The 23,799-nt window shown below is 38.6% G+C and overlaps 1 protein-coding gene and 1 pseudogene across 1 annotated transcript in view; both read right to left on the reverse strand.

The window, feature by feature from the left end:
* Window positions 1-23,799, reverse strand: part of ATRN (attractin) — a 191,025-nt gene that overhangs the window by 38,393 nt on the left and 128,833 nt on the right. The window contains exons 23-26 of the mRNA XM_010836630.1: window positions 23,468-23,562; window positions 21,169-21,247; window positions 19,423-19,580; window positions 1,864-1,925 (exon numbers count right to left, since the gene is read on the reverse strand). Of these exons, the coding sequence (XP_010834932.1) occupies window positions 1,864-1,925; window positions 19,423-19,580; window positions 21,169-21,247; window positions 23,468-23,562 (394 nt within the window). The remainder of the gene's footprint in view (window positions 1-1,863; window positions 1,926-19,422; window positions 19,581-21,168; window positions 21,248-23,467; window positions 23,563-23,799) is intronic.
* On the reverse strand, window positions 3,047-7,915 carry LOC104986060 (annotated as a pseudogene).

Consider the following 23,799-nt stretch of genomic DNA (forward strand, 5'->3'; position numbering starts at 1 on the left):
CAGTACTGCTGCCCGGAAAATCCCATGGATGGAGGAGCCTGGTAGGCTGCAGTCCATGAGGTCGCTAAGAGTCAGACACGACTGAGCGACTTCACTTTCACTTTCCACTTTCATGCATTGGAGAAGGAAATGGCAACCCACTCCAGTGTTCTTGCCTGGAGAATCCCATGGACAGAGAAGCCTGGTAGGCTGCAGTCCACGGGGTCACAGAGAGTCGGACACGACTGAAGCGACTTAGCAGCAGCAGCAGCAGGCCAAGAGAAACTAAAACCAGTATCTTCTTGTGTTTGACCATATCAAGAGAGTGTTCAGTTCTGTCAGAGTACCAGTAAATAATAGAATATTTACTAGATGCTAATAAAGAAACAGCATAATGCCTTCAAAATTCTTTTTTATTTTTTGGCCACAGTGTATGGCACACGGCACTTATCTGACTAAGTATGGAACACATGCCCACTGAATTAGAAGCATGGAATCTTAACACTGGACCACCATAGAAGTCCATGCTTTCTAAATTCTAATGGAAGGTGTTTCTAACCTAGAATTCTGTGTTCAAACTTTCAATAATATGTGAGGGTAAAACTAAGACATTTTTGGACAGGAAAGGTCATAGGAAAGTCACCTCTACATGCACCTTTCCTCAGAAACTTCCTGGAGAATGTGTATAAGGTGGGAATAAACAGGGAGACAAAGACATGGGATGAAGGAGACAGAGACTTCAACATAAGAAGGCTAAAGAAATTCCCAAGGTGACAGTTGTGCAGCAGGCCTCAAAGACAACTAGTGCACTTGGAAGCAGCAGGTTTGTGTTCTAGGGCAGAGGCAAGAGAATTTGTGATAATTCTCTTTATGATTATCTAGGCCAAGAGAAACTAAAACCGGGAAAGTATCTTCTTGTGTTTGACCACATCAAGAGAGTGTTCAGTTCTGTCAGAGTATAGGGATAAATCAAGGGTAGCTACATAGAAAATCTAACAATTAAAAACCCTAAATATGGCAAATATTGCATTTAACACAAGCAAAAAGTGATTCCCCCATCTAAAAAATGGGGAAGTATAATTAGAGTTCAACTCAGTAGCAAATGGGAGGTTTTTATGGTTATAACAACATAAATAGGGGCTCCCGATTTAGCCAAACATTGTGATATAACTATATTACATAAGTGGGATGAAGGGGAATCTATATGTGTTCATAGTGTGTGGGGAGTTGGGAGAGGTAACATAAGATAATAAATCCTTATCTTTGATGTCCTTATCAGTAGGACATCAAAAGATAATGGAATTGAAAAATCAAGAAAGCGTTTAAGCATGGAGAAGTAAAAAACAGCTAAAATAATTTAAAGTTGTGGGACACGATGCTATTGCTTTCTCTTACAAACACTGTAGCACTTTTTCAATTATGTGTAATAGTATTTTCTTAAAAATAATGTTAAACTGAAAAGAAACTATAAAAACAAAAGGATCTCAAGGCCTAACAAATCACTTTTAGGTTTAAAACTCTAGATAATCACCTGAAACATCTCTTGAACAAGCAGCAGCATATATGTAGCTCACATCAGTAATCATTATTTTGTTATTTCAACTCCAAATCTTCCCCACATGAAAAGTCAAATTATCTACATTTTAGTATAGGGTACATGAAAAGCTACCTCAAAAAGCCAGAACATACAAACCAAATGTCTTCATTTTATCAAATTAGATTGAATGTACAGTATTGTAACTGACATGTAACTTTTCAGGAACATATATAAAGTTAGTTTGATCTGTTCTGCAAACACAAGATTATTCATTTACCTTTCATGGGTTGATAACTAAATTAAGTACCCGAATTAAAAGAACAGATAGTTTGTATAAGTGAAATTACCTGAAGAAGGTCACGAAGAACTGTACTAGGTCCATAAAATTGCTGTGCTGGGAGAATGCAATCTGTGACAGAAAACCAGGTAGAGTGATTAGGTTATAAGACAGAACCATCAACTCAGCCTTCTTGCTGAAGCAGGAAGACATTAACATTTCAAGAGATTAACGGAATGTTTTCACTTGAGGAAAAGCACCCATCCCTTTAGTTTTTCGTGCTTAATTGCCAAAGCAAAAGTGATATTCTGAGACTGAAGACAAATCCCTATAGCCCCTCTGTTTGACACCAGATCTCAGTTTTTAGTTTGACCTGGAAGACATCTCAGAGGCCTACATCTAATGAGGTGGATGAACCTAGAGCCTATTATACAGAGTGAAGTAAGTCAGAAAGAGAAAGATAAGCACCGTATACCTAACACATATACATGGAATCTAGGAAGATGGTACTGAAGAACTTATTTGCAGGGCAGCAATGGAGAAACAGACACAGAGAGAACAGACCTATGGACACGGGGAGAGGGTGAGATGTATGGAGAGGGTAATATGGAAACTTGCATTACCAAATGTAAAACAGATAGCCAGTGGGGATTTGCTGTACATCCCACAGAATTCAAACAGGGGTTCTGTATCAACCTAGAAGGGTGGGATAGGTAGGGAGATTGGAGGGAGGTTCAAAAGGGAGGGGACATATGTATACCTATGGCTGATTCATGTTGATGTCTGACAGAAAACAACAAAATTCTGTAAAGCAATTATCCTTCAATTAAAAAAATAAACTTTATATATATATATATATATACATATAAACACCTAATGACAAGCAAGTCAGTTTACTTGCTACCTCCTTGTGCCCTTATCAAGACAAAATGCTCTCCCCTTTTGCTTCAAATTCCAATTCTTGGATCTACCATGAGGTGGGCAGCCTCCTTTAGTGTCCTTCAACACTTCTGACACTTAATGTACCCAGTGTGTATTCACTTCAAGATAATGTCCCTTTAAAAAAAATACTTATCCCAAGTTTCACTACATTGAATATCATCTGACAATCAATGTAACACCAATTGGAACCTAAATAATTTTATACCAAGAATATTATAGGGACTTCCCTGGTGGTCTAGTGACTCAGATGCCATACTCCCAATGCAGCGGGCCTGGGTTCAATCCCTGGTCAGGGAACTAGATCCCACATACCAAAACTAAGACCCAGAACAGCCTAAATAAATATTAAAGGGAAAAAAAAAAAAGAACATTGTAAAATCCCTGACATAGCTCATCAAATCTAAGACACCACTAAAACAAGTATTGTTTTGTGTACTTTTAAGAAAACCACTGATTTATATTATGATACAATGCTTTTAAAATCACTGTAAGGTATGTCAGAGATATCAGAGATATTAGAACATGAAAAAATTTGCAGCTTAGAATTTACTACTAAGTATGATAATTGTGTCCTTACTACCCTATGATACACATGGTACTAGCCAGGAGTGTTCTCTGCTTATTTTTAAGGGAGCACAGCTCTCCTTGGAGAGAGGATGGTGCTATAAATGAAACAATTATTGAATAAGATGATAATTATTCAAATAAAGACATGAATGACAAGAATCATAGAAGTATATGATTGGCATCTTCTTTTCTTAATCCTGGCCACACACCCCCATCCCTTGTCAACTCCCGCTCTACAGAATGCAAGAAAAGTGCTACAGCCTGGGCCCCAGCACAGTAACAATACTTTGCAGTCTTTTTACAGTCAGATTCACAGAGGTTCAAGATAGAAGACGTATCCAGTGTTTTTCTTTCTGATGCTCTTATTTTCTTTTTGACATTCCATAAATAAATAAAGGTCCAATACTACCTATTCAGGCCACAGAATATTATGGGGCTTAGAATTTGAAGGTTTTGTGTTTGCCCTCTAGCCACCATTTATATTGAGAAATGCAGACATACGTAGACATCATAGATAAGGAGAAACCATATTCTTTGCTTTTCCTTCATTTATTAATCAATCCTTCAGGTTTCTTGAGAGAAGGAAAACTGCAAAATATGGCTACAGTCATCACATAAAAGGTTTTTATTTTTTTTAATTAAGAAGCGGAATATTTTATTATTAAACTGTTTCTTATTTGCCTGCAAGACTGTTGCTCCACTGTATAAAAATAGCACCAGCAAACACAGTATATTGCAAAATTAAAAGAGTAATATTCTTCATCGAACACTATACAACTAACAAATTTCCCCACTGACAGTTATTTCTAGTGGGAAGATCATTTTGACCTAAATACAGGGATGGCTGTAAGCAAGTTACAATATTACATAAGGCTTAAGATAACCATGTATCCTTGAATTACATAATTTTTTTTTTGAATTACATAATTTTATAACTAGTTTTATCAGATAATTTCAGGAATTCTGAATATTGTAACTGGAGCCTAGCCTAAAAATCATCAGGTGCTGTGAAAAAGACGCACAATATTTATCTGAAGTCATTAGGACATTAAGGATATTAAGGGGTATTTTCTTCAGGAAACATTGTTACAGTAGTTTCTTTTGCTAAAAGTTGCTTTTTAAATATCTATCCACCACTAATTTAAGACAAATATGCTAGATTAAGTTGTTTCAAACTAGTTTATTTAGGGGTTCCATTTTCACTCAATAGATTTTAAGTATTTCTCATTTGCTTCTTTACTCATTAGGTCATCTAGTTCTGAAGGGTTACTGAATGTCACCTTGATCAGCCAGCCCTCTTCATAACAAGATTTATTGGTAAGTCCTGGATTTTCTGCTAGAGTTTTATTAATTTCAGTTACTTCTCCTGATACAGGAGAACAGAGTTCACTAGCAGCTTTCACACTTTCCAAAGCACCGAACTCCTCTTGTTTGTTCAATTTTGTCCCAACTTCAAGCAGAATACAGTAAACAACATCTCCCAAAGCTTCCTGTGCAAAATTGCTGATTCCCACTGTTTCAACACTGTTTGCTGTGGTTACCCTTTCATGTTTTTCTGTGAATTTCCACACGGACAGCAGAGCGGGGCTGGTGCATAGTGCCGGTAAGGCACCCGCCCAGCCCCCAGGGCCTCGGCCAACAGCGTGCGTAGCATGCTGAGATAGCGCGCAGGCTGCCCACTACGGCTCGCAGGCTCCTCACCGCTCGCAGCGCAGTGTTCGCAGACATAAAAAGTTTTTAATAAGATTGGAGAAAATCAATTATATGAACAAGGTTATTCAATCTTGAGGAATGAAGAGTCCAGGTTACAAGACATAAAGAAACAAATTCTAGGCTATCCAAGTCTGTTAGATTTTAATCTTTTAAAACAGCCAGTGTGGTTGGTCTCCAAGACTCACATCACTCTAAAAGTGGCCTTCTTTTGTTGAATGTTCATTACCTAAGTCTCCAAAGTTACAAAATTTCATAAGAAAGCAAAACTTATAACAATGTTTATGAACAGACTGACCACTTAGAAACATCTAGCCCTGCTTTAACACTCAGTCTTGTTGCTTAATCTCTTGATCAATAGGTGATGGACTTACTGTCCAAATTGAGAACTTCTGAGAGTGCAAGAGAGTGTTATTAAAAATTACACTGTGACAACAGGCATGAATGGGGCTGTCCCCTATTCAAAGACTGTCAAACAAGCCAAATCATCTGCAAAATCAGTCATAAAAAATGAGATTTTAGTGAAAGTGCTACTGGAGAACTGATTACACAAAACCATTGACGAATGAAGACTTGGCAGAATTACCAAGTGAAGAGGGATGAAAGATACAGACTTAAGTCCTTCAAAACCCTCTGAATATTACTGAGAGCATCTTGGGAAAACTGTTGAGACCTTTGGCTATTCTTTTTTAAATCAAGCTGTAAAGTCAAATCTGAAGTGAAGGACTCCATTCCGCTGTCTTGTCTCCGAGCACCACCTGCACCACTTCTATATTTTATAAGCCACACTTCTATATTCTTATCTTGCTCAATTTTTCTTCACAGCCCTTAAATGTATACTTATTTATGGGCTTTTCTTCCACTAGAAAATAAGACCCATAAGGGACTTTGCCACTGTCTATTATATCTCTAGTGCCTAAGACAGCGATTGGCATGAAGAGGTTAAATAAATATTTGCTAAATAAATGAATATGATAATTGGAAAAATAATGACCCCATCTCTCTTCAAACTCAGTAAGACCTAATTGAGTTTTCATCTAAGAACTGGTCCACAGTTGCAACCATAATTTAAATTTTGTTAACTGTAAAATTACATTTTTCATACTCTTGAGTTTCATTTTTCAAAATAATATCCCAATTAGACCTTTCTTTCATGATTTATTATAAAAAACACTGAAATGTGTTTGTGGGTTTTTCCGATACTAAGGATAATGAAGACCTCCTATAATAAAATCTATTTAATATAAAGAAGAAAATTCCATTACAATTGATAAATGAAAGTCACAATTACTTTCTTCTCCCTTTACAAACAGTAAGTATCACTCTTCACATGCCAGGAATTTATGTCCCCTTACATTTTCACACTGGCTATAGACTCAACTTTCAGCAATATGTTTGATTGAGGTGTGCTTGCCCAGGGTGCTTTCTGAGTATGCTATATGAAATGAAACACAGAAGTCCTTCCAGCCCCAGGATTTGGGGTAGGATATTGTAAACTTGCACTTCCCAAGCACTAATTTTATGCTTCAGTCAAACAAATGTTTTCTGGTTGCAGTACCACTACTGTCCTTCAATGTCTGTGACCAGGGTGCCTTCCCCAACCACCCGCAATGGTGGTGGTGGTTGTTCATACCTGCAGTGATTGAGTCCTGTCCTTCCAAGTCCTTTGTGGCCTAGCACAAACACTTCCTTTCTTATTCAGCTATCCCATCTTCCACTGGAAACTGGCTCTCTTTTCTACATTCTCAGCACTTGATCCACTTCCCTTGGGGTATGGAATAATCATATCCTACTTATACTATGGTTGAATACCTAGAGATATCTTAAAAAACAGGATTCCTGTATTCTTCTATGAATATATCAATTATTGGCTTTTAAATTGTTGTAGGAGAAAGAATGAAAAGGTAATTTCCTACCTCCCACACAAAAGCAGATATACTTTTATAGTCCAAGAACTAGACCATCCATGGTTCTCAAACTCTGCAGAGCTTCCAACAAAGTCAGAATCCTGGTCCCTTTTACCACTCCAATGGCTTTAAGCTCCCCAGGTTATTCTGATACTGGTGTCCAGGGGCCACACCTTAGGGAACTCTGAAATAAGGAATTATTGAAAAAAAAAAAAAAAATCGGACTTCCCTGGTAGTCCACTGGTTAGGACTCTGTACTCCAATGCAGGGGCATCCATCTGATCCCAGGTCAGAGAATTCGGATATAAGGATGCTAGGTGCCGCAACTAAGAGTTATTAGCACACCATAACTAAAACCCAGCACAGCCAAATAAATAAATATTAAAAAAAAAAAGGCAAAAACCAAGCAAACAAAAACCAAAAGAAATTAATCTGGATCTTCCCCAGGGGTGGGTGTGGGCGTGAAGGAATAGGGGTAGAGGAAGAGAGGCCTGGCCCAAACTTTAAGACTAGAAAATGGAGGGAAATGAAGGGAATGGAGAAGATGTTTTAGAGTTCTGAGAGTAGAGAGAAATAGAGGGTGACTGCATGGTAGGCCTTGGGAGGCTCTGAAGTACCAGGGATTATTTTGCACCCAAGCCTGCCACATGTGGGAGTGAGGATAGCTGCCTTCAAACAAACCTCAAGGCTGTGGGGCAGGGCACCAGGAATAGCAGTCAGTGAATGAAGATCTCTGGACTCAGTGAAGCCCTGAGATTTCTGCATATCCCTGAAGGAAGGGGATGGGCCTCTGTGAATACAGACTGAGAATGAATTTCATCAACTATGGTGGGTACAGGCTAAGCCCAAGTTTACTGTAAAAATAAGAAAAAATGACACATTATATTCAACTGCCACAAAACAATTTTTTTAACATTGGTATTCTGCATCTACTACATATAATACAAAACACCAATGCTAGAAAATTTTTGTTTTGTGGCAGTTGAATATAATACACAGAAGAGCTATACAAAACAGACCTTAATGATCCAGATAACAATGATGGTGTGGTTACTCACCCAGAACTAGACTTTTTGGAGTGTGAAGTCAAGTGGGTCTTAGGAAGTACTGCTGCCAATAAAGCTACTGGAGGTGATGGAATTCCAGTAGAGTTCTTTAAAATCTTAAAAGATGATACTATTAAAGGGCCACACTCAATATGTCAGCAAATTTGGAAAACCCAGCAGTGGCCACACGACTGGAAAAGGTGAATCTTCATTCCAATTCCCAAGAAGGGCAGTACTAAAGAAATGTTCAGACTACTGGACAGTTACACTCATTTCAAATGCTAGTAAGATTATGCTCAGAATCCTTCAAGCTAGGCTTCAGCATTACACGAACCAAGAACTTCTAGATGTTCAAGCTGGGTTTAGAAAAGGCAGAGGAACCAGAGATCAAACTGCTAGCATTCACTGGATCATAGAGAAAGCAAGGGAATTCCAGAAAACACCTACCTCTGTTTCATTGACTACATTAAAGCCTTTGACTGTGGATCATAACAAACTGTGGAAAACTCTTAAAGAGACAGGAATACCAGACCATCTTACCTGTCTCCTGAGAAACCTGTATGTGGCTCAAAAAGCAACACTTAGAACCTTATATGGAACACCTGACTGGTTCAAAATTGAGAAAGGAGTGCAACAAGGCTGCTTATTGTCCATTCAATGCCAGGCTGGATGAGTTACAAGCTGGAATCAAGACTGCAGGGAGAAATATCAACAACCTCAGATATGCAGATGACACCACTTTAATGGCAGAAGGTGAAGAGGAACTAAAGAACCTCTTGACGAGGGTAAAAGAAGAGAATGAAAAAGCTGGCTTAAAACTCAATATTAAAAAAATTTAAGATCATGGCATCCCGTCCCATCACTTCATGGCAAACAGATGGGGAAAAGGTGAAAGCAGTAACAGATTTCATCTTCTTAGGCTCTAAAATCACTCCAGATGGTGACTGAAGCCACGAAATCAGATGTTTGCTTCTTGGCAGGAAAACTATGACAAACCTAGACAGTGTATTAAAAAGCAAAGACATCACCGCTGGCAAAGATCTGTACAGTCAGGCTATGGTCTTTCCAGTACTCATGTATGGATGTGAGAGCTGGACCATAAGGAAGGCAGAGTACCAAAGAATTGATGTTTTCGAACCTTGGTGCTGGAGAAGACTCTTGTCTAAGATCCCTTGGACAGCAAGGAGATCAAACCAACCAATCTTAAAGGAAATCAACCTTGAATACTCATTGGAAGGACTGATGCTGAACCTGAAGCTCCAATACTTTGGCCAGCTGATGTAAAGAGCTGACTCATTGGAAAAGACCCTGATGCTGGGAAAAGGAGAAGAGGGTGACAGAGCATGAGATGGTTCGATGGCATCACCGATTCAATTAACATGAACTTGGACAAACTCTGAGAGATGCTGAGGGATGGGGAAGCCCGGGGTCCTGCAGTCCATGGGGTTGCAAAGCGTCAGATGCAACTTGGCGACTGAACAGCAACATATAATCTACAAAGCAGGTATAAATGAATGAATAGGGAAAGATCACTGTTTAGTAAAGAAGGTTTGAAAAGAGAGAGGGAAGAACTTCTAATTTGCCTTTATCTTCTCCACCAAGAACAATCTTCACTGTTACTATCATTTAAGTCAGAGAGAGGATGGGAATGGATATAGCTGGCTGCCCTGTGAGGTAAGTTTTCTGGCTCCAAGGCAGCACCCGTCAGGCTGAAAGAAAATCCAGGGTCTATATGCACATGGCAGAATCTCTGTGGGCTGCTTCCTTGATTCCCTGAGGCCAGCAGCTCCACCAAGGCCCAGCCCCACCTGGTCAAGGAGCCCTTCCAGACTGTGGCCAATCTGCTCCTCAGCTCTCCCCGAAAGGCCAGACTCTGCAGATGCTGAAGACCTGACATTAGGACCAGAGAGGGTTTAAATGGTCATGGTGGCCCTCTGGCTCCTGGTTGGACCACGTTAGTCTTGCCATGTAACTCTGAACATTGCAAAGCAAGGAGAGGTCTGACTGCTCCCATAAGAACTTAGGCCTGTTTACAAACAGCTTTCCAGTCAGGCCTCACCTTTGCCAAGGATGGAAGATTCCATGACCACTAGCTGAGCTAGTGCTGCCACCACCGTGAGTGTCAGTGACACAAAAACCTTTTTTTTTTAAACCTAAGTTCTATATGGAACTCTATGTTGAGACCATAGGCCCTGGACTGGATCCAATGACTATCACCTGGCTTCACATACCACCAACCTAATGCTGGTTTGTGTAGGCACAGAAACTGTATACCCAAGCTTTGGTCAGAGCCTCAAGACTGGGTAATGCCACCAACCCGCTCATTCCTGACATGCAAGCTAACACTCACCATCTGTCCACTGCCAACCTCTGGGCTTTCTTCCTCAAATTTCCTTCCAGCCATTCATTTTTACCACTCTCCAGAGTCTATCTATTTTATCGTGTTCATCAGTAATTTAAAAACCACTAAGGGGTTAAAAACCACTCTGGTGGGCCAGATGTTAAGATTCTGTGCTCCCAATGCAGGGGGCCTGGGTTCCATCCCTGGTTAGGAAACTAGATCACACATGCTTCAATTAAAAAACCAAAAGAACCTCAAGAACATTAATAACTATATATACATGATTGACTCCTGCCCACTCCCTCCTCTTCTTAAGACTTCTCTCCAGAGACCCTCTCCTCTAATTAGATTTCTTTTCAGTTCTTCTGGTGGCAGGAGGGAGTGGTTTACCTTTTTATCACTAATAAGTTTTTTTTTGCTTTCTTTTTTTTAAAATTGTTATTTCTTGATTTAGTTACTTTAGGCATCATTTACTACTTCCTACTATATTAGCCATCACTCCCTACTCCCCAACCCCCTAGTAGAGTTTTATCACTGTTTTTGCTGCTTCTGTTATAATTTCTGTTATTATTCTGAGGGTGATAGTGATGGAGATGCCAAAACAGACAGGAAATGGATGTAATACCCTCGGATATAGGGAGAGGATGTAGGAGCAGAAGGCAATAGAGCCATGGCCCACTGGAAAGTGGCTTCCCAAACCTCACAGGTTCACTTGGAAGGCACCCCTGCTTGGGGGTTGGGTAGGGAGGGGAGGTCAGTAGCTCTTGGGTGAAGTTCCCTTTGCCTTTTTCACCAAGGTGAAGTATGCTGGGATGAGGAAGAGGAGGTTTTCTTCCTGCCCTCTGATTGTTCTAAAGCTGCCCAACAGTAGCCAATAACTGGTGAAACTCTAGTACAGTGTCGTGTGCTTCCTAAAAAGGAGAACAGAAGGTCAGTTCTGAGATATGTCCCAGCTGAAGCACAATCCTGCAGCTACTTTTGGGAGGTTAAATAATGTACTTAGACCTTTAATTCTTATTTAGTCATCTGTATTATCTCTAAAAATTATTTTATTGTGGAAAATTTTAAAGTTTTTAACGAGTAGAGAGAACAGTATAATGAACCTCAAGTGCTTATCACTCAGCGTTAATATTTACAGCTCACAATCTTATTTTATCCATACTCTACTTACTTCCCCAAGATTATTTTGAGGCACATCCCAGATATCCTATCATTTCATTCTCAAGTATTTCAATACAGACAGTATTTCTTAACTTACTCTTGTTGTAAAATTAGCAATGTTTGTGTCCTCATCTTTCTCTTTTCTTCTACTTCTCAACTCTTTTCAGAGTCTGACAAAATTCCAAACCAGAACAATTCAATCCTCTAACACCACACTGTGTAGATTGGGATGACAAATTCTTGGTCTCTCAACCCTGCTGGCTCTTTAGCACTGGTCAACAATTATGCAGACAATATCAGCAAATAGCTTCCATTACCTATAAAAATGTTACAAAAGTTGCCAAAACCCCCAAAGTTCTGATCCTGAGCATAAAGCTCTCATTTCCAATGATGCGTTCATCTAGTGTACATTTATGGAGTGTGAGGACACAGAAATATAAAAAAGCCCTTGCCCTTATGGAAATCTCTGTAGAGTGAAAAAACAGACACATCTATGACTGTGGAGGCACAGATGAGGAAAGGAAGCTGCTATGGGATATGCCCCAGCCTAGTGACAGCTTCTGCCTGCCCTTCTCTCCAGTTCCTCACTCACAAAACTTGTCACTTCGGCTCTGCTCAAGTCCTAGTAGTTCTGGAAAGTGACTGAACATATCCCTCCCCAACCCTGAACACTGAACTTATGTTTCTTAGGACTTCATGCTGACTCAGGCACCACAGAGCACTCCCTTCTTCTCCCAGGGTGTCCAGGAGCACGGGGGCACACCCTGCCTCCCAGCATCTGGCATGGCTCCTGCTCTCCATTCATGGCTGCCTCTCTGGGTCAGAAGGTGAGCTAAGTGAGTGGATGTTAAAGGCAGTCTAGTGGGTCTTGGCTATGGACATCACAAAAGAGGTCTGCTAGAAAAAGATCTATCTATCTCAGCCAAAGGTGGTGTTCACAGATGGTGTGGATGGGGCTGTCCAGGGGAAAAGGGCCCAGAGGAAACCCAAGGGAACAATGGCACTGAAGAACTGAGAAGGAACAGTCAAAGCTGAAAAGCAGAAGAGAGGAGACTTTTCAGAAGAAGGAATATAATGATCATGATGAAAACCATGAGGTAGGACAAGAAGTTTAAAAGCCAACTGAAATTAAGAAAGATTTACACTTTTTTATTTTTTGGCTGTACTGTGCAGCATGTGCGATCTTAGTTCTCTGACAAGGATTGAAAGCATGCCCTTTGCACTGGGAATGTGGAGTCTCAATCCCTTGACTGCCAGGGAAGTCCAGATTTATACTTTAAGTAGTTTAGTTCTAAATGTATTTCATGGCTTTATAATTCTTAAAATCCTTAAGATACAGATATCTAACACCAGGAGTTATGTGTATATATTATTATTATACAATAAATATGACTTGTAGACATGTATCTGACTATTCGTAAGAGCTAAAGAGTGAAAATAGCCCAAATATCCATCAACAGATGAACAGATAAACAAAAAATGTGGTTTATCCATACAACAGAATACTATTCAGTCTTAAAAAGGAATGAAGTACTAAAACACTAAATATGGTTGCATTTGAAAACATTATGCTAAGTCGAAGAGCCCAGCCACAAAGGACCACGTATTACATGATTCAATTACTATGAAATGCCCAAAACAGGCAAATCTGCAGAGAAAGAAAGTTGACTGGGGGTTGCCAGGGACTAGAGGGAGGAAGAAATGGGAAGGGACTGCATCTGGGTATGGGGTTTCTTTTAGGGGTGATGAAAAGATTCTAAAATGTTCTGTGAATATACTAAAAACCACTAAATTGTGCACTTTAAATGGATGAATTGCATGGTATGTGACTTACATCTCAATAAAGCTGCTACTAAAAAAAAAGTATATCTGAGTCAACAAAAGTTTCATACATCCTTTGCTTAGTGTAGCAATCCTATTAGCACCCATAAACATAACTCTAACATGTAAATGAATGCCCAGTTCTCAATATAAATTCTGTGTTGCCTTCACTTGTGAACACTAGCCTCTTACATAAACTAGCAAATCAAACACCCAGCATGGAGAGGACTTTAATATTAGTTCCACTTTCAATAACAACCTCTGTTGCAGAGCCAGTAACAAGCCAGAATCTCAGCGCCACCATCCACCTTCCCACCTCACACACAATGTCTGTCTGTGCATTCTCTATCCTGAATACCTACCCTTCCAAACTATAGCTGTGGCTGAAGAGGTGAATTCTGCTGACTCGGGGAACATCTAGAATCACTTTCAGAAAGCAAGGGCTAAGGAAGGGGCACGACCTTCAAGAGCAACCAACCAGAAACCAGGCACAACTGACCCAACATACCCCCACCCTCTGACACACAGGCCTTTTCAGTCTGGGTGGTTTTTAAAAAATTTTAAACCGAATCTACAAGGATTTTTATAGTTAGTTTCAAACTCCTTCGGTTAGCAGTTGTAGGTTTTGATCTGTTCCTAATTATGGAAAAGAATTCTGGGATCAGTTCAGAGTGAAAGAATTTGAGTTTACCATTACCATTTTTAAAGCACAAATATTTACACAAGTTGCTGAGAAGAGAAATAAATTGCCTCACTTTGCTTTAAATAATGAGAATCAAAGACAAAAAAAGGCTTTTGTCTGCATTGAAAGTCATACTGAAATTTAACTGAATGGCTTACACTGTACCATTTATACATTTCCCTGTTCTCTTCCTTAAATAAGTCTCTACATTTTAACTAAATCTGTACAGTCTCCAAGTGTGTATTTAAAAGCTAACTACACCGAAAAAGGCTAAAACTCTGAGGAAAATAAAGCAATAAAGAAAAGTACAGCCCCCTCTGTTAAGAACATGCTCACATCTGCCCAGGAAGATACAAGCTCAGTCCTCCACTCAGCATACACCAGATTCAGTCCCCAGTGTGGAGAGAACCAGCACTGATCAGGTTCTTGTATGTAGACACCAAAGGTCCAGCCACATTGTGAAAACTGCAGCTTTTTGTACCAAACAGCAAAAAGATATATTTTCAAAAGAACTTACCTGTTTCTCAAGGAAAGCCTGGCAAACTAAATGATGAACATGCCATTATTTATTTTCCGAAGTGCTCCTGAATGCAGCTTTCAGAAGTGGATCTTATTCAAGTGAGTGATCCAGTTCAGGTGAAGAGGACCAAAAAATCAGGCAGAAAACCAATATTTCCTTGAGTCTTAAACTTGAAATGAGTACTTAAAAAAAGTGAGTGTGGGGAAGAGATCCCTCTAGAAGGGAATGACCATTTCAGTGACTTTCAGAGGGTGGAGCAACTGGGCATTGGGAGGAAAAAAAACAACTAGAACTCGGCATTGGCAACAGCACAGCTATCTCCAGCACAAAAGCCTGTTTATACGCACAGAGCCCTCTTTCCAAATGGAAAAAAATATCAGCAACATAAGTCAAGATTGTCACTAAGAATCTTAAAAAATATTAGTCCTTTTTCAACTGTAAGAAACAAAGCTTGAAGTTCAATCAGATTTGGAATATAATAAGATACGTCAGTATAAAAACAACTTCAACTTAAAACAAGTCAATAAGTTATATTTAAAAATAAAATATTTTACAACTGTATGTGCTCTATAACTTGGCAGTGTTAGCAGATGTTATCAAAATGAAATTTTACTAAGTACAGAGCCTAGAGCTCATATTCCCTAGGATCAGAGAAACAACCTAACCCTGCTAGCCCCACGCCAAATATAGCCAATGGCAGAGAGAATTTCAATATGGCTCCTAAGATGCTTACTACACTGATGTGCAGGAGAAGGCAATGGCAACCCACTCCAGTACTCTTGCCTGGAAAACCCCATGGATGGAGGAGCCTGGTAGGCTGCAGTCCATGGGGTCTCGAAGTGTCAGACACGACTGAACGACTTCACTTTCACTTTTCACTTTCATGCATTGGAGAAGGAAATGGCAACCCACTCCAGTGTTCTTGCCTGGAGAATCCCAGGGACAGAGGAGCCTTGTAGGCTGCCGTCTATGGGGTCGCAGAGTCGGACATGACTGAAGTGACTTAGCAGCAACAGCACACCGATGTGTATACCCTGTACAATCCTCTCCTCTGGAGTGTGAGTGGGTCTGATCTCATCTGATAAGCCCTTTGAAAAGAAGGTCCAGAAGAAGTCAAAGAAAGTTGAAGCTTCCGTAGGTCTGTATCTATTTTTGGTCTTAAATTTTTATGTTCAAATGTTATATAACTGGAATCATGTAGCATGTAAAATTTTAAGATATTTTTCCTACTCAGCACAATTTCCTCAGATTCATACAAGCTGTTGTATCAATAGTTTGTTTCTTTTTATTCCTGAATATTATTCCATGATATGTATGTAGTACAGTTCATTTAATCATTCACCTGTTGAAGAATACTTGGGTTTCTTTCAGTTTGGGGCTATTATGAATAAAGCTGCTAAATATTGCTTTCCAAGTGTCTGTTTGAACATCAGTTTTTATTTCTCTGGGATAAATGCCCAGGAATATAATTGCTGGGTTAAGTATAGTAAGTGCAAATTAAGCTTTATAAGAAAACACCGAACTATTGATATTTTCCAGAGTGGCTGTACCATTTTACCAGCAATGTATGCATGATCTTATTTCTCTGAATTCTAACATTTGGTGTTATTACTGTTTTAAATTTTAGCCACTTGATAGGTATGTAGTAATATCTCATTCTAATTGTGGGGTGTGTGTGTGTTTGTGTGTGTGTGTGTATGTGTGTGTGTGTTTTGCCACACCATGTGGCTTGTGGGATCTTTGTTCTTCAATTAGGGATTGAAGCTGGGGCCTCAGCAGTGGAAGTGTGGAGTCCTAACTACTGGACCACCAGAGAACTCCCCTTCTTGGCTTTAACTTGTATTTCTTGAACAGCTTTTAATGCTGAACATCTTTCATGTCATTATCTACCATATTTATATCTTCTTTGATAAAATGTCTCCATGTCTTTTGTCCATTTTCTGACTGGACTGCTTTTTAATGTTGCATTTTGAGAATTCATCTTATCTTCTAGATACAAGTCCTTTGTCAATAATATCTTTTGCAAATATTTTCTCACAGTATATAGCTTGTTTTTCATCCTTCTACCAAAGTCTTTCACAAAGCAAAGCTTCTGATTTTGATGTGAGCAATTTTTTTTTTATAGGTCATGTTTTTGTTGTCAAATATGAAAATCTTTTGCCTAGTTTTAGGATATGAAGACGTTCTCCTTTTTTTCCCCCCCTAAGTTTTATAGTTCTACATTTTACACTTAAATCTGTTATCCACATTGATTTAATTTTTGTATAAAATGTAAGGTTTAGGTCAAAGTTCATTTGTCTATGATTGTCCAACTGTTCTAGTAGCTTTTTGTTGAAAAGGCTATCCTTCTTCCACTGAACTGACAACACCTGTCAAAAATCAGTTGGATGTGTTTATGCGGTTCTGTTTCTGGGTTCGTTATTCTGTTCTACTGATCTATGTACCTATCCCTCCAATAATAACCACAATGTCTTGATTACTGTAGCTAAATACTAAGCCTTATTAATATTTCATATAGTAATTCTTCCCACTTTATTCCTCTTTTCAAAACTGTTATAGCTATTTTAGAATCTTTGCTTTTCATATAAATATTAGAATAAGCTTATCAGTGTTTACAGAAAAAAACTTGCTTTTTTTTAAACTTTAAAAAATTAGGGTAAATATTAAGATAAAATTTATTAATATTACTTCAACCAGTTTTAAGCATATGATTCAGTAAGCACAGATGCTGCAAAGATTGGAAGAGAGGACAGTATGAACAACTTTGTGTCAGAAAATTTGAAAATATATGAAATAAATTAATATCTAGAAAAAATTATCTTAATGGATGCAGGTAAGAGTATCCAAAATATCCCGTAACTACTGGAATCAGCAGTTAAAAAAGAAAACAAACTCCACAAATAAAACACCAGAATCAAGTGGTTTCAAAGAGAGATTGCATACAATTCTAAAGTTATATGATTTTTTTCCCACAAATGAGAGCTAACTTCTCAACTTATAATTAAAGGCTAGTTTGATAACTATAACAAAGACAGGAAAGGAAAATTATGGACTTTCTTACTAAGACAGATACAAAATTCAAATCAAAATATTAGCAAACTGAGTCCAGCAATGGACTAAAGTAAAAATAAAGTAAAAGCAATAAAGCAATAAAGTAAAAAAATAATACAATAAAGTAAAAAAATATAATAAAGGAAAAATATAATACAATAAAGCAATAAAGTAAAAAAATAATGCATCATTGCATGTCAGGTTTATTCCAGGAATGCAAATAACTTCCAGGGTCATGGTTTATGCAACAGGACAAGTGGTAGTGCCATTCGCTAGAACCAAGCACAGGGTTTGGGGCTAAGATTACAAGAATGACTCCCTGAGTACAGGGAGCTTATGAGTGGCCAGGTAGAAATGTCTAGGCAGCAACCAAGAACACTTGTTTGGTGTTCAAGTATAAGCAGGGCTGAAGACAGAGTACTGAGAATTACCAGTTCAGAAGTGGTACAGTAAGTCTTATGCGTGCGATAAAGACAGAGAACCATGACCTGAATCCCAGACAGCCCTAATTTTTTAAAAGACTCCTTAAAAAGACAGACCAGAGAATGAGGGAAAGAAAGGACCAGGAAGGCAAGAAGGACAGTGACTCAAATCATGCAATGAGAAGGAAAAGGGGACTAAAGAATTCAGTCACTGGAGTCTACTGTGACAGGCAACTTCAGGATGTGGTGAAGGAAGAAGTTGGACTGATGGGTGAATGGATACTAGAAACAGGGAGTGTGGTCAATGTTTACAAGAAGGCTAGTTGGAAAGGGAAGCAGACAGTGTGACAGAACAAAGGAAAAAGTAGATTGGAGGATAAATCTATAGATCACCTAGATAGGAAGAGAAAACAGAGTGGTGAGTAAAATTACAATGCTGAGCCTGTCCCCCACCCTCCAGAAAGGAAAAGAGTGACTGTTCTTCAGTTACAGTCTCAAGGTGTGAACACACACCCACCAGAACTAGATTTCAAGCCCATCCCAACTGCTCAGTGCAGATGTGCTTCACTAGACAGTGCCACTGAAAGCTGGCAAGTATCCACAGCCCAGTCCAGCGACCACACTTCCTCAGCTAAAGGTAAACCAACTGTTCAAAATTCACCCTTCCCAAATTCCACCTTTCCCCAAAAGGAAAGGGGTTAAAGCAGAAAGCACTAAGGCAAGGCCCCAAAGACCCAATGGCAGATGGTTATAAAGAGCACAAATGGGGCCAGGAGTGCACTAGGCCCATGGGACCAGAGAAAAGGAGCAGGCTGGTAGCAGCAGTGGCTGGAGCAGCCAACAAGAACCCTCAGAACTACCCTTTCAGGTCACGGTACAAAGAATCTGACATGGAGACGCTATAGGAACAAGCCAGGGCTCAAACCCGCATCTGTCTGACTATAGACTGAAACTCTTAAGGTGACCTTAAACACTGTCCCACACTGTCCCCATTACCCTCCATCCTATCCTCCTCTAAACTCCAAGAGCATCTGGGGTTCTCTTCATACGGCACTTTCTACACTTCAGCTTTCACTGGTTATATTTGTTTGCTTCACTTATAGCCACCTTACTCATTCCAGAATTGAAGCTCTTTGTGTAGCTCTACAGGCTTTTAAGTGGCAAGTCCTCAAGAAATGAATGAGAAGAAATGAAGAAATGAATAGTTATAATTACCAAATCTGTTATACACCAACTTGCTTTCAAAAGTGCTTATAAATTTCCTTCACAAGTGATTTAAGCTAGCCCCACTACAATCTTCTTTATGGTCTGTGCTCAGCACTCCTTCATCACAGATATCACAAAGGCAAAGCAGCATTAATATTGTACATCTCATTTACAGTTAAGTTACACATTAGTGAATTTAAGTCTCCACTACAGAGATTTCACCACCTTTGTAAGATGTAAAAGCACTTCTTACCTGAATTTTGATGGGCCAGGTGAAATTACTGACATAAACAAAGAAAGTGATATTTGGGTGGTTGCGAAAATCAAACTTCTCATTAGAGAAACTATCTTTGTACTCCTTAATGTTGGTTTTTGAAACAACAGGCATCTCTTCTCCAGCTTGGGTTCCAGCTGTTAGAAAGAACAGAATGAAATAAAGAGATTTTTTTTTTTTTGGAGCAGAATCTGCCCTCACTAATAATAATGAGAGTAGTTAGAATTTATTAAACGCTGTGTTCCAGAAATAGCACTTAACTCAATCTCATTTAATTCTAACAATTATTATCCTCCTCATTTACACATCAGAAAACGTAGGTTCAGGAAAATTAAGAAACTGATTCAGATCACACAGCTAGGAAGAGTTTGGATTTAAAGCTGGGTAGGCTGATACACAAGCCTGTGCCCTCAACCCAAATGGTTTTACCAGGAACCCCTACAACTTCTCCCACAGAAAAAGACGGCAGTAATTTTGAAGCAATGGCATTCACTCTGCCCACTTCACCTGCTTTGAATTTACCCCCTTAAACCTGTTTGGCAGTGCTCCAGATCCCCCATACAAGGGACACAGATTCAGCCATCACTTCCTAACTAGCAGTGACCCTAAGTCTCCACACTAGCAGTGAGGAAGGAGTTTTAGGGGTCACTCAGTCCCTTCTGCTACCAACTACAACTGACTTTAAATCCCCTTGACCTGATATAAACTCATTCTATTCCCAAGTAGTCCTTCAACATTCAATAGTGTCCCTCAGCCAGGAATTCTAGCGTTTATAAAGACTCATTAAACAGGCTTTTCCCATGGCTGGAGTCCGACTGTCATTGGAAATCAATCACATGTTCAGGGATGCTACCTTTCTCCAAACAAAGACTCTGACATGATAAACACAAAGTGATGTGCAAAGTAATGTTTTTATTTGGTTTCAGTCTAACTGGTCATATTTTGACCAAAAGACAGTATTGTGACAGTAATAATGATGATGAAACATAATTACCATTTGATGAGAATTTACCGTTTCTAGCACTACACTGAGTACTTCATTTATTATCTCATTTAATCCTCAGGATATTCTACATGGCTGGGTATTTTTATTATCTCATTTCATACTTGAGTAAACTGGCTCAGAAAGCATAGTTGAAGTAACAGGCAGAATTCAAATCCAGGTCCACTGAGCTATTTCTTAACTACTATATCAGGGCCACCTCTTTCCTTAGTAGATTTTGTGCCCAGCAGATCTTCTTTAGTAAATCATAGTAAGGTAAACAAGACAGCAAAAGCTTTGCTCATAAAGCTTTATTTAATTCCCAAAGCACATTTTTCTCTGAACCCACTAAAATCTCATTCTATTAAAAATGTTGCATTTTTCACTTCTGAAGCATGGATGATAATGGTAGTGCCAGAGCAGTGGCTGCAGCAATGGTATTAATGGTGTTAGCCAGGTGAGGTAGTGAGCACGTACGGTCTTGATACCATGGCAGGCACTGACAGGTACAGCTGAATTTAATCTACACAACTGCAGGAGATAAGTAGTATTACTTTCTTTTTAAGATGAAAAATCCTAAGGGTCTAGAGATAGGTTTTAGATGCTTGCTCAAGGTCTTCCAGCTAATAACTAGCAAAGGGTTAGGGTTTCAAATCCATCTGTCTGTCTCCACAGCCCCTTTTCTCAACTCTTTCTCAATCAATTATCTCCATTTGGAAGGTCTTCTCTAGGTGTGTCTTTACCTGAGAAGCTGGCAGCCCAGGTGATATTGAGGTTGAAGTTTTTGGAGGCATTGATGAACATGTCCAAATCCCTGTTTTGCTGGTGAGATGTACAAATAATTAGAAAATTAATTACTGTAATAGTTTCTTGGTTTTAAAGCGGTAGTTCAATTTTACTCCTCTCAACTTTCTTAGTTACAAATAAAATTTTTAATGTCTTAAGAGAAACTCAACGTTTACAAGACAGCAAAATTTTTAACCTTAAGATAAGCAATATACCCCAAACAAGTTTCATTTCCCTCCCATAAAAGTAGGAGATGTAATGCTTTATCAAATGCCAAACTCTATGAAAAAGTATCTTTTAAAAAAAGACCCTCACCAGAGCACAATGACCTACATCCTGTGACCCATATAAGGGGAATCAGTTTCTTAAGGATCCTTTGGGCAGCCTTTTCCAAATGTCTGGAGAGTAAGACACTTGATCAACTGTCATTTATAAATCAAATCTATGTAGTTCTGAACCCATAGATTAAATACAGTGTAAAGTTCTCCAAAATGGAAATGGTTTTTAAGAAACAGCACATAAAGCTGAAATAAACTAAATTTTAACTTTTCTTTTTAATTTTAAAACTTTTGATTGTCTTCACCCATGATTAAGAACATTTTTCTCTCACTAAAAATATTATTTCAAGAGAAATGACAAAATATGCTTTATTATCTTTGAAAACTTTGTAAACCACTTACAGATACAGCAATTTGAAGAGCTAGTTTAATTTATTTTGACTCTTGGTTTTAATGACTGAAAAAGGTATCTTTGAGGAATGTTCTGGGCCACCTGGAAAAAGAGCACTGTCACCTGTGCTAGGGAAATCATGATACTAATTTTTAGTTTTCCCTAAAACTTGGCTAATAAATCTCTTTCTTGGGGTCAAAAAATTGTTGTTCCAAATGAGTCAGATGCTGTATTTTGTATTTTTGAATGCAATCTTGCTGAAATTCTTCACACTGAAAAATTTTAAAACGGGTTAGAAAATAAAGGTTTTAAAGAGCATTCTTTTGATAGTTTTTCAGCATAAAAATTATAACAATGGAAGCATTTCCAAACAGCTATTTTCAAAACATGATTTCCAAACCAGAAGTTCCTCTCATAAAGCAGTTACCTTCTCATTTATTGATAAAGCCTCACCATCCTCTTGAAGGGACAGCTCAAGTGTATATCTATATATTTGGCCACGTTGCGGCAGGTAGGATCTTAGTTCCCTGACCAGGTAATTACTAGCAATTACTTCTTTCCACGGAAAGGATTAGTAAACTTGAAATCCTGGTGCTTTTGTAAAAAACAAGACATATACACTGTATAACTCTGGAATATAAAAACAAGTCTTACTTTCATTTAATTGTAAACATCCCATACAGGACTTCATTTTTCTACTGATTTATTTATTTCTTAAATTTAACCATGCTTGCTGATAACATGTTATCAAAGGAATATACTTTGGCTCATTATCATATTGTTTTCCATGTATTGTTATATTTATCATATTTTTGTAATGGTAAATGGCTTTGTGTATATTGATAAGAAGAAGCCTCCAAGGAAGCGCCTAAATAATTTATCACCAAGTTTAGTAAAATTTCATTATGTACCAGAGTAGGTATTACATGACTTCACATCTCATTGAAGAAATCATACAGGTGTGTGTTCATGTTCTGGACACTTCACTTTTAAATGTCACACTGTGTTGGCTCCCTTTTATTTCTAGGTAACACTTCATGGCATGCTGGGGTTCACCATTAACAATAGACATAAAAATATTTTTTAAACAGTTATTTAGTAGTAATTTCAATTATTTCTGGCTGACTTCTTATGGGCAACTAAGTCTTCACTGTTTTAACTTCCTAATGCGACTAAGAACTCATTCTAGGAGCTTAAGTGTTACCTCTGCCTGCATCACTGGTATTAATTTCTATTTTAAAGCAGGAAAATTGGGTTCTGCCACTGCCCCACTAACAAGGAAGTTCCCCTTGCAGTCTCCTCTCCTTTCCTGTATGGGGCTGTGATGGGCTGATGGATAAACCAAATACACGTGGAGTCAATTTCAGTCTGTGTATCAGACCATGGTAAATATTAACAACACCATTCTTACCTTTTAACTAGAAAGGAAATAAGATGCAGAGTCTAACACTTCTTTCCTGTACCTCTAAACATTATCCTGTGGACTCCACTCTGGAGACCACTGCTAAGGCAGTGCTTCTATCCATAATAACCAAGGAAAAGATCCACACAAATTCAAAACAAAGTAAGAAGACTTTTATGTCTTACTTCATCAGGTGTCGCCACAAAATTGATGGCTGTGTAATAGCGGTCATCTTCCTGGGATAGGCTAAAGGTGAACTGATAATCAATAAGAAGAGTATCTATGGAAAAAAAGAAACGTATATTTAAAAACTGAAACAAAACACAGTATGTCTCTGGAGATAGAGATCGATTTTCTCATAAATATTCAATAGCCAGGGAAGTACTTTTAGCAAAGTTGTGAGCGGTAATGTTTTGTTTGAGTTAACCCACCAAAACCTCCTTGTATCATGACCCTGGTTGAGATTTTAGGCTCCCACTAAACTTACCTATAAATATTAATTGATCATCTATTCATG

This window comes from Bison bison, unplaced genomic scaffold (genome assembly GCF_000754665.1).
Source record: "Bison bison bison isolate TAMUID 2011002044 unplaced genomic scaffold, Bison_UMD1.0 scf7180017864063, whole genome shotgun sequence".
NCBI classification, from domain to species: Eukaryota; Metazoa; Chordata; class Mammalia; order Artiodactyla; family Bovidae; genus Bison; species Bison bison.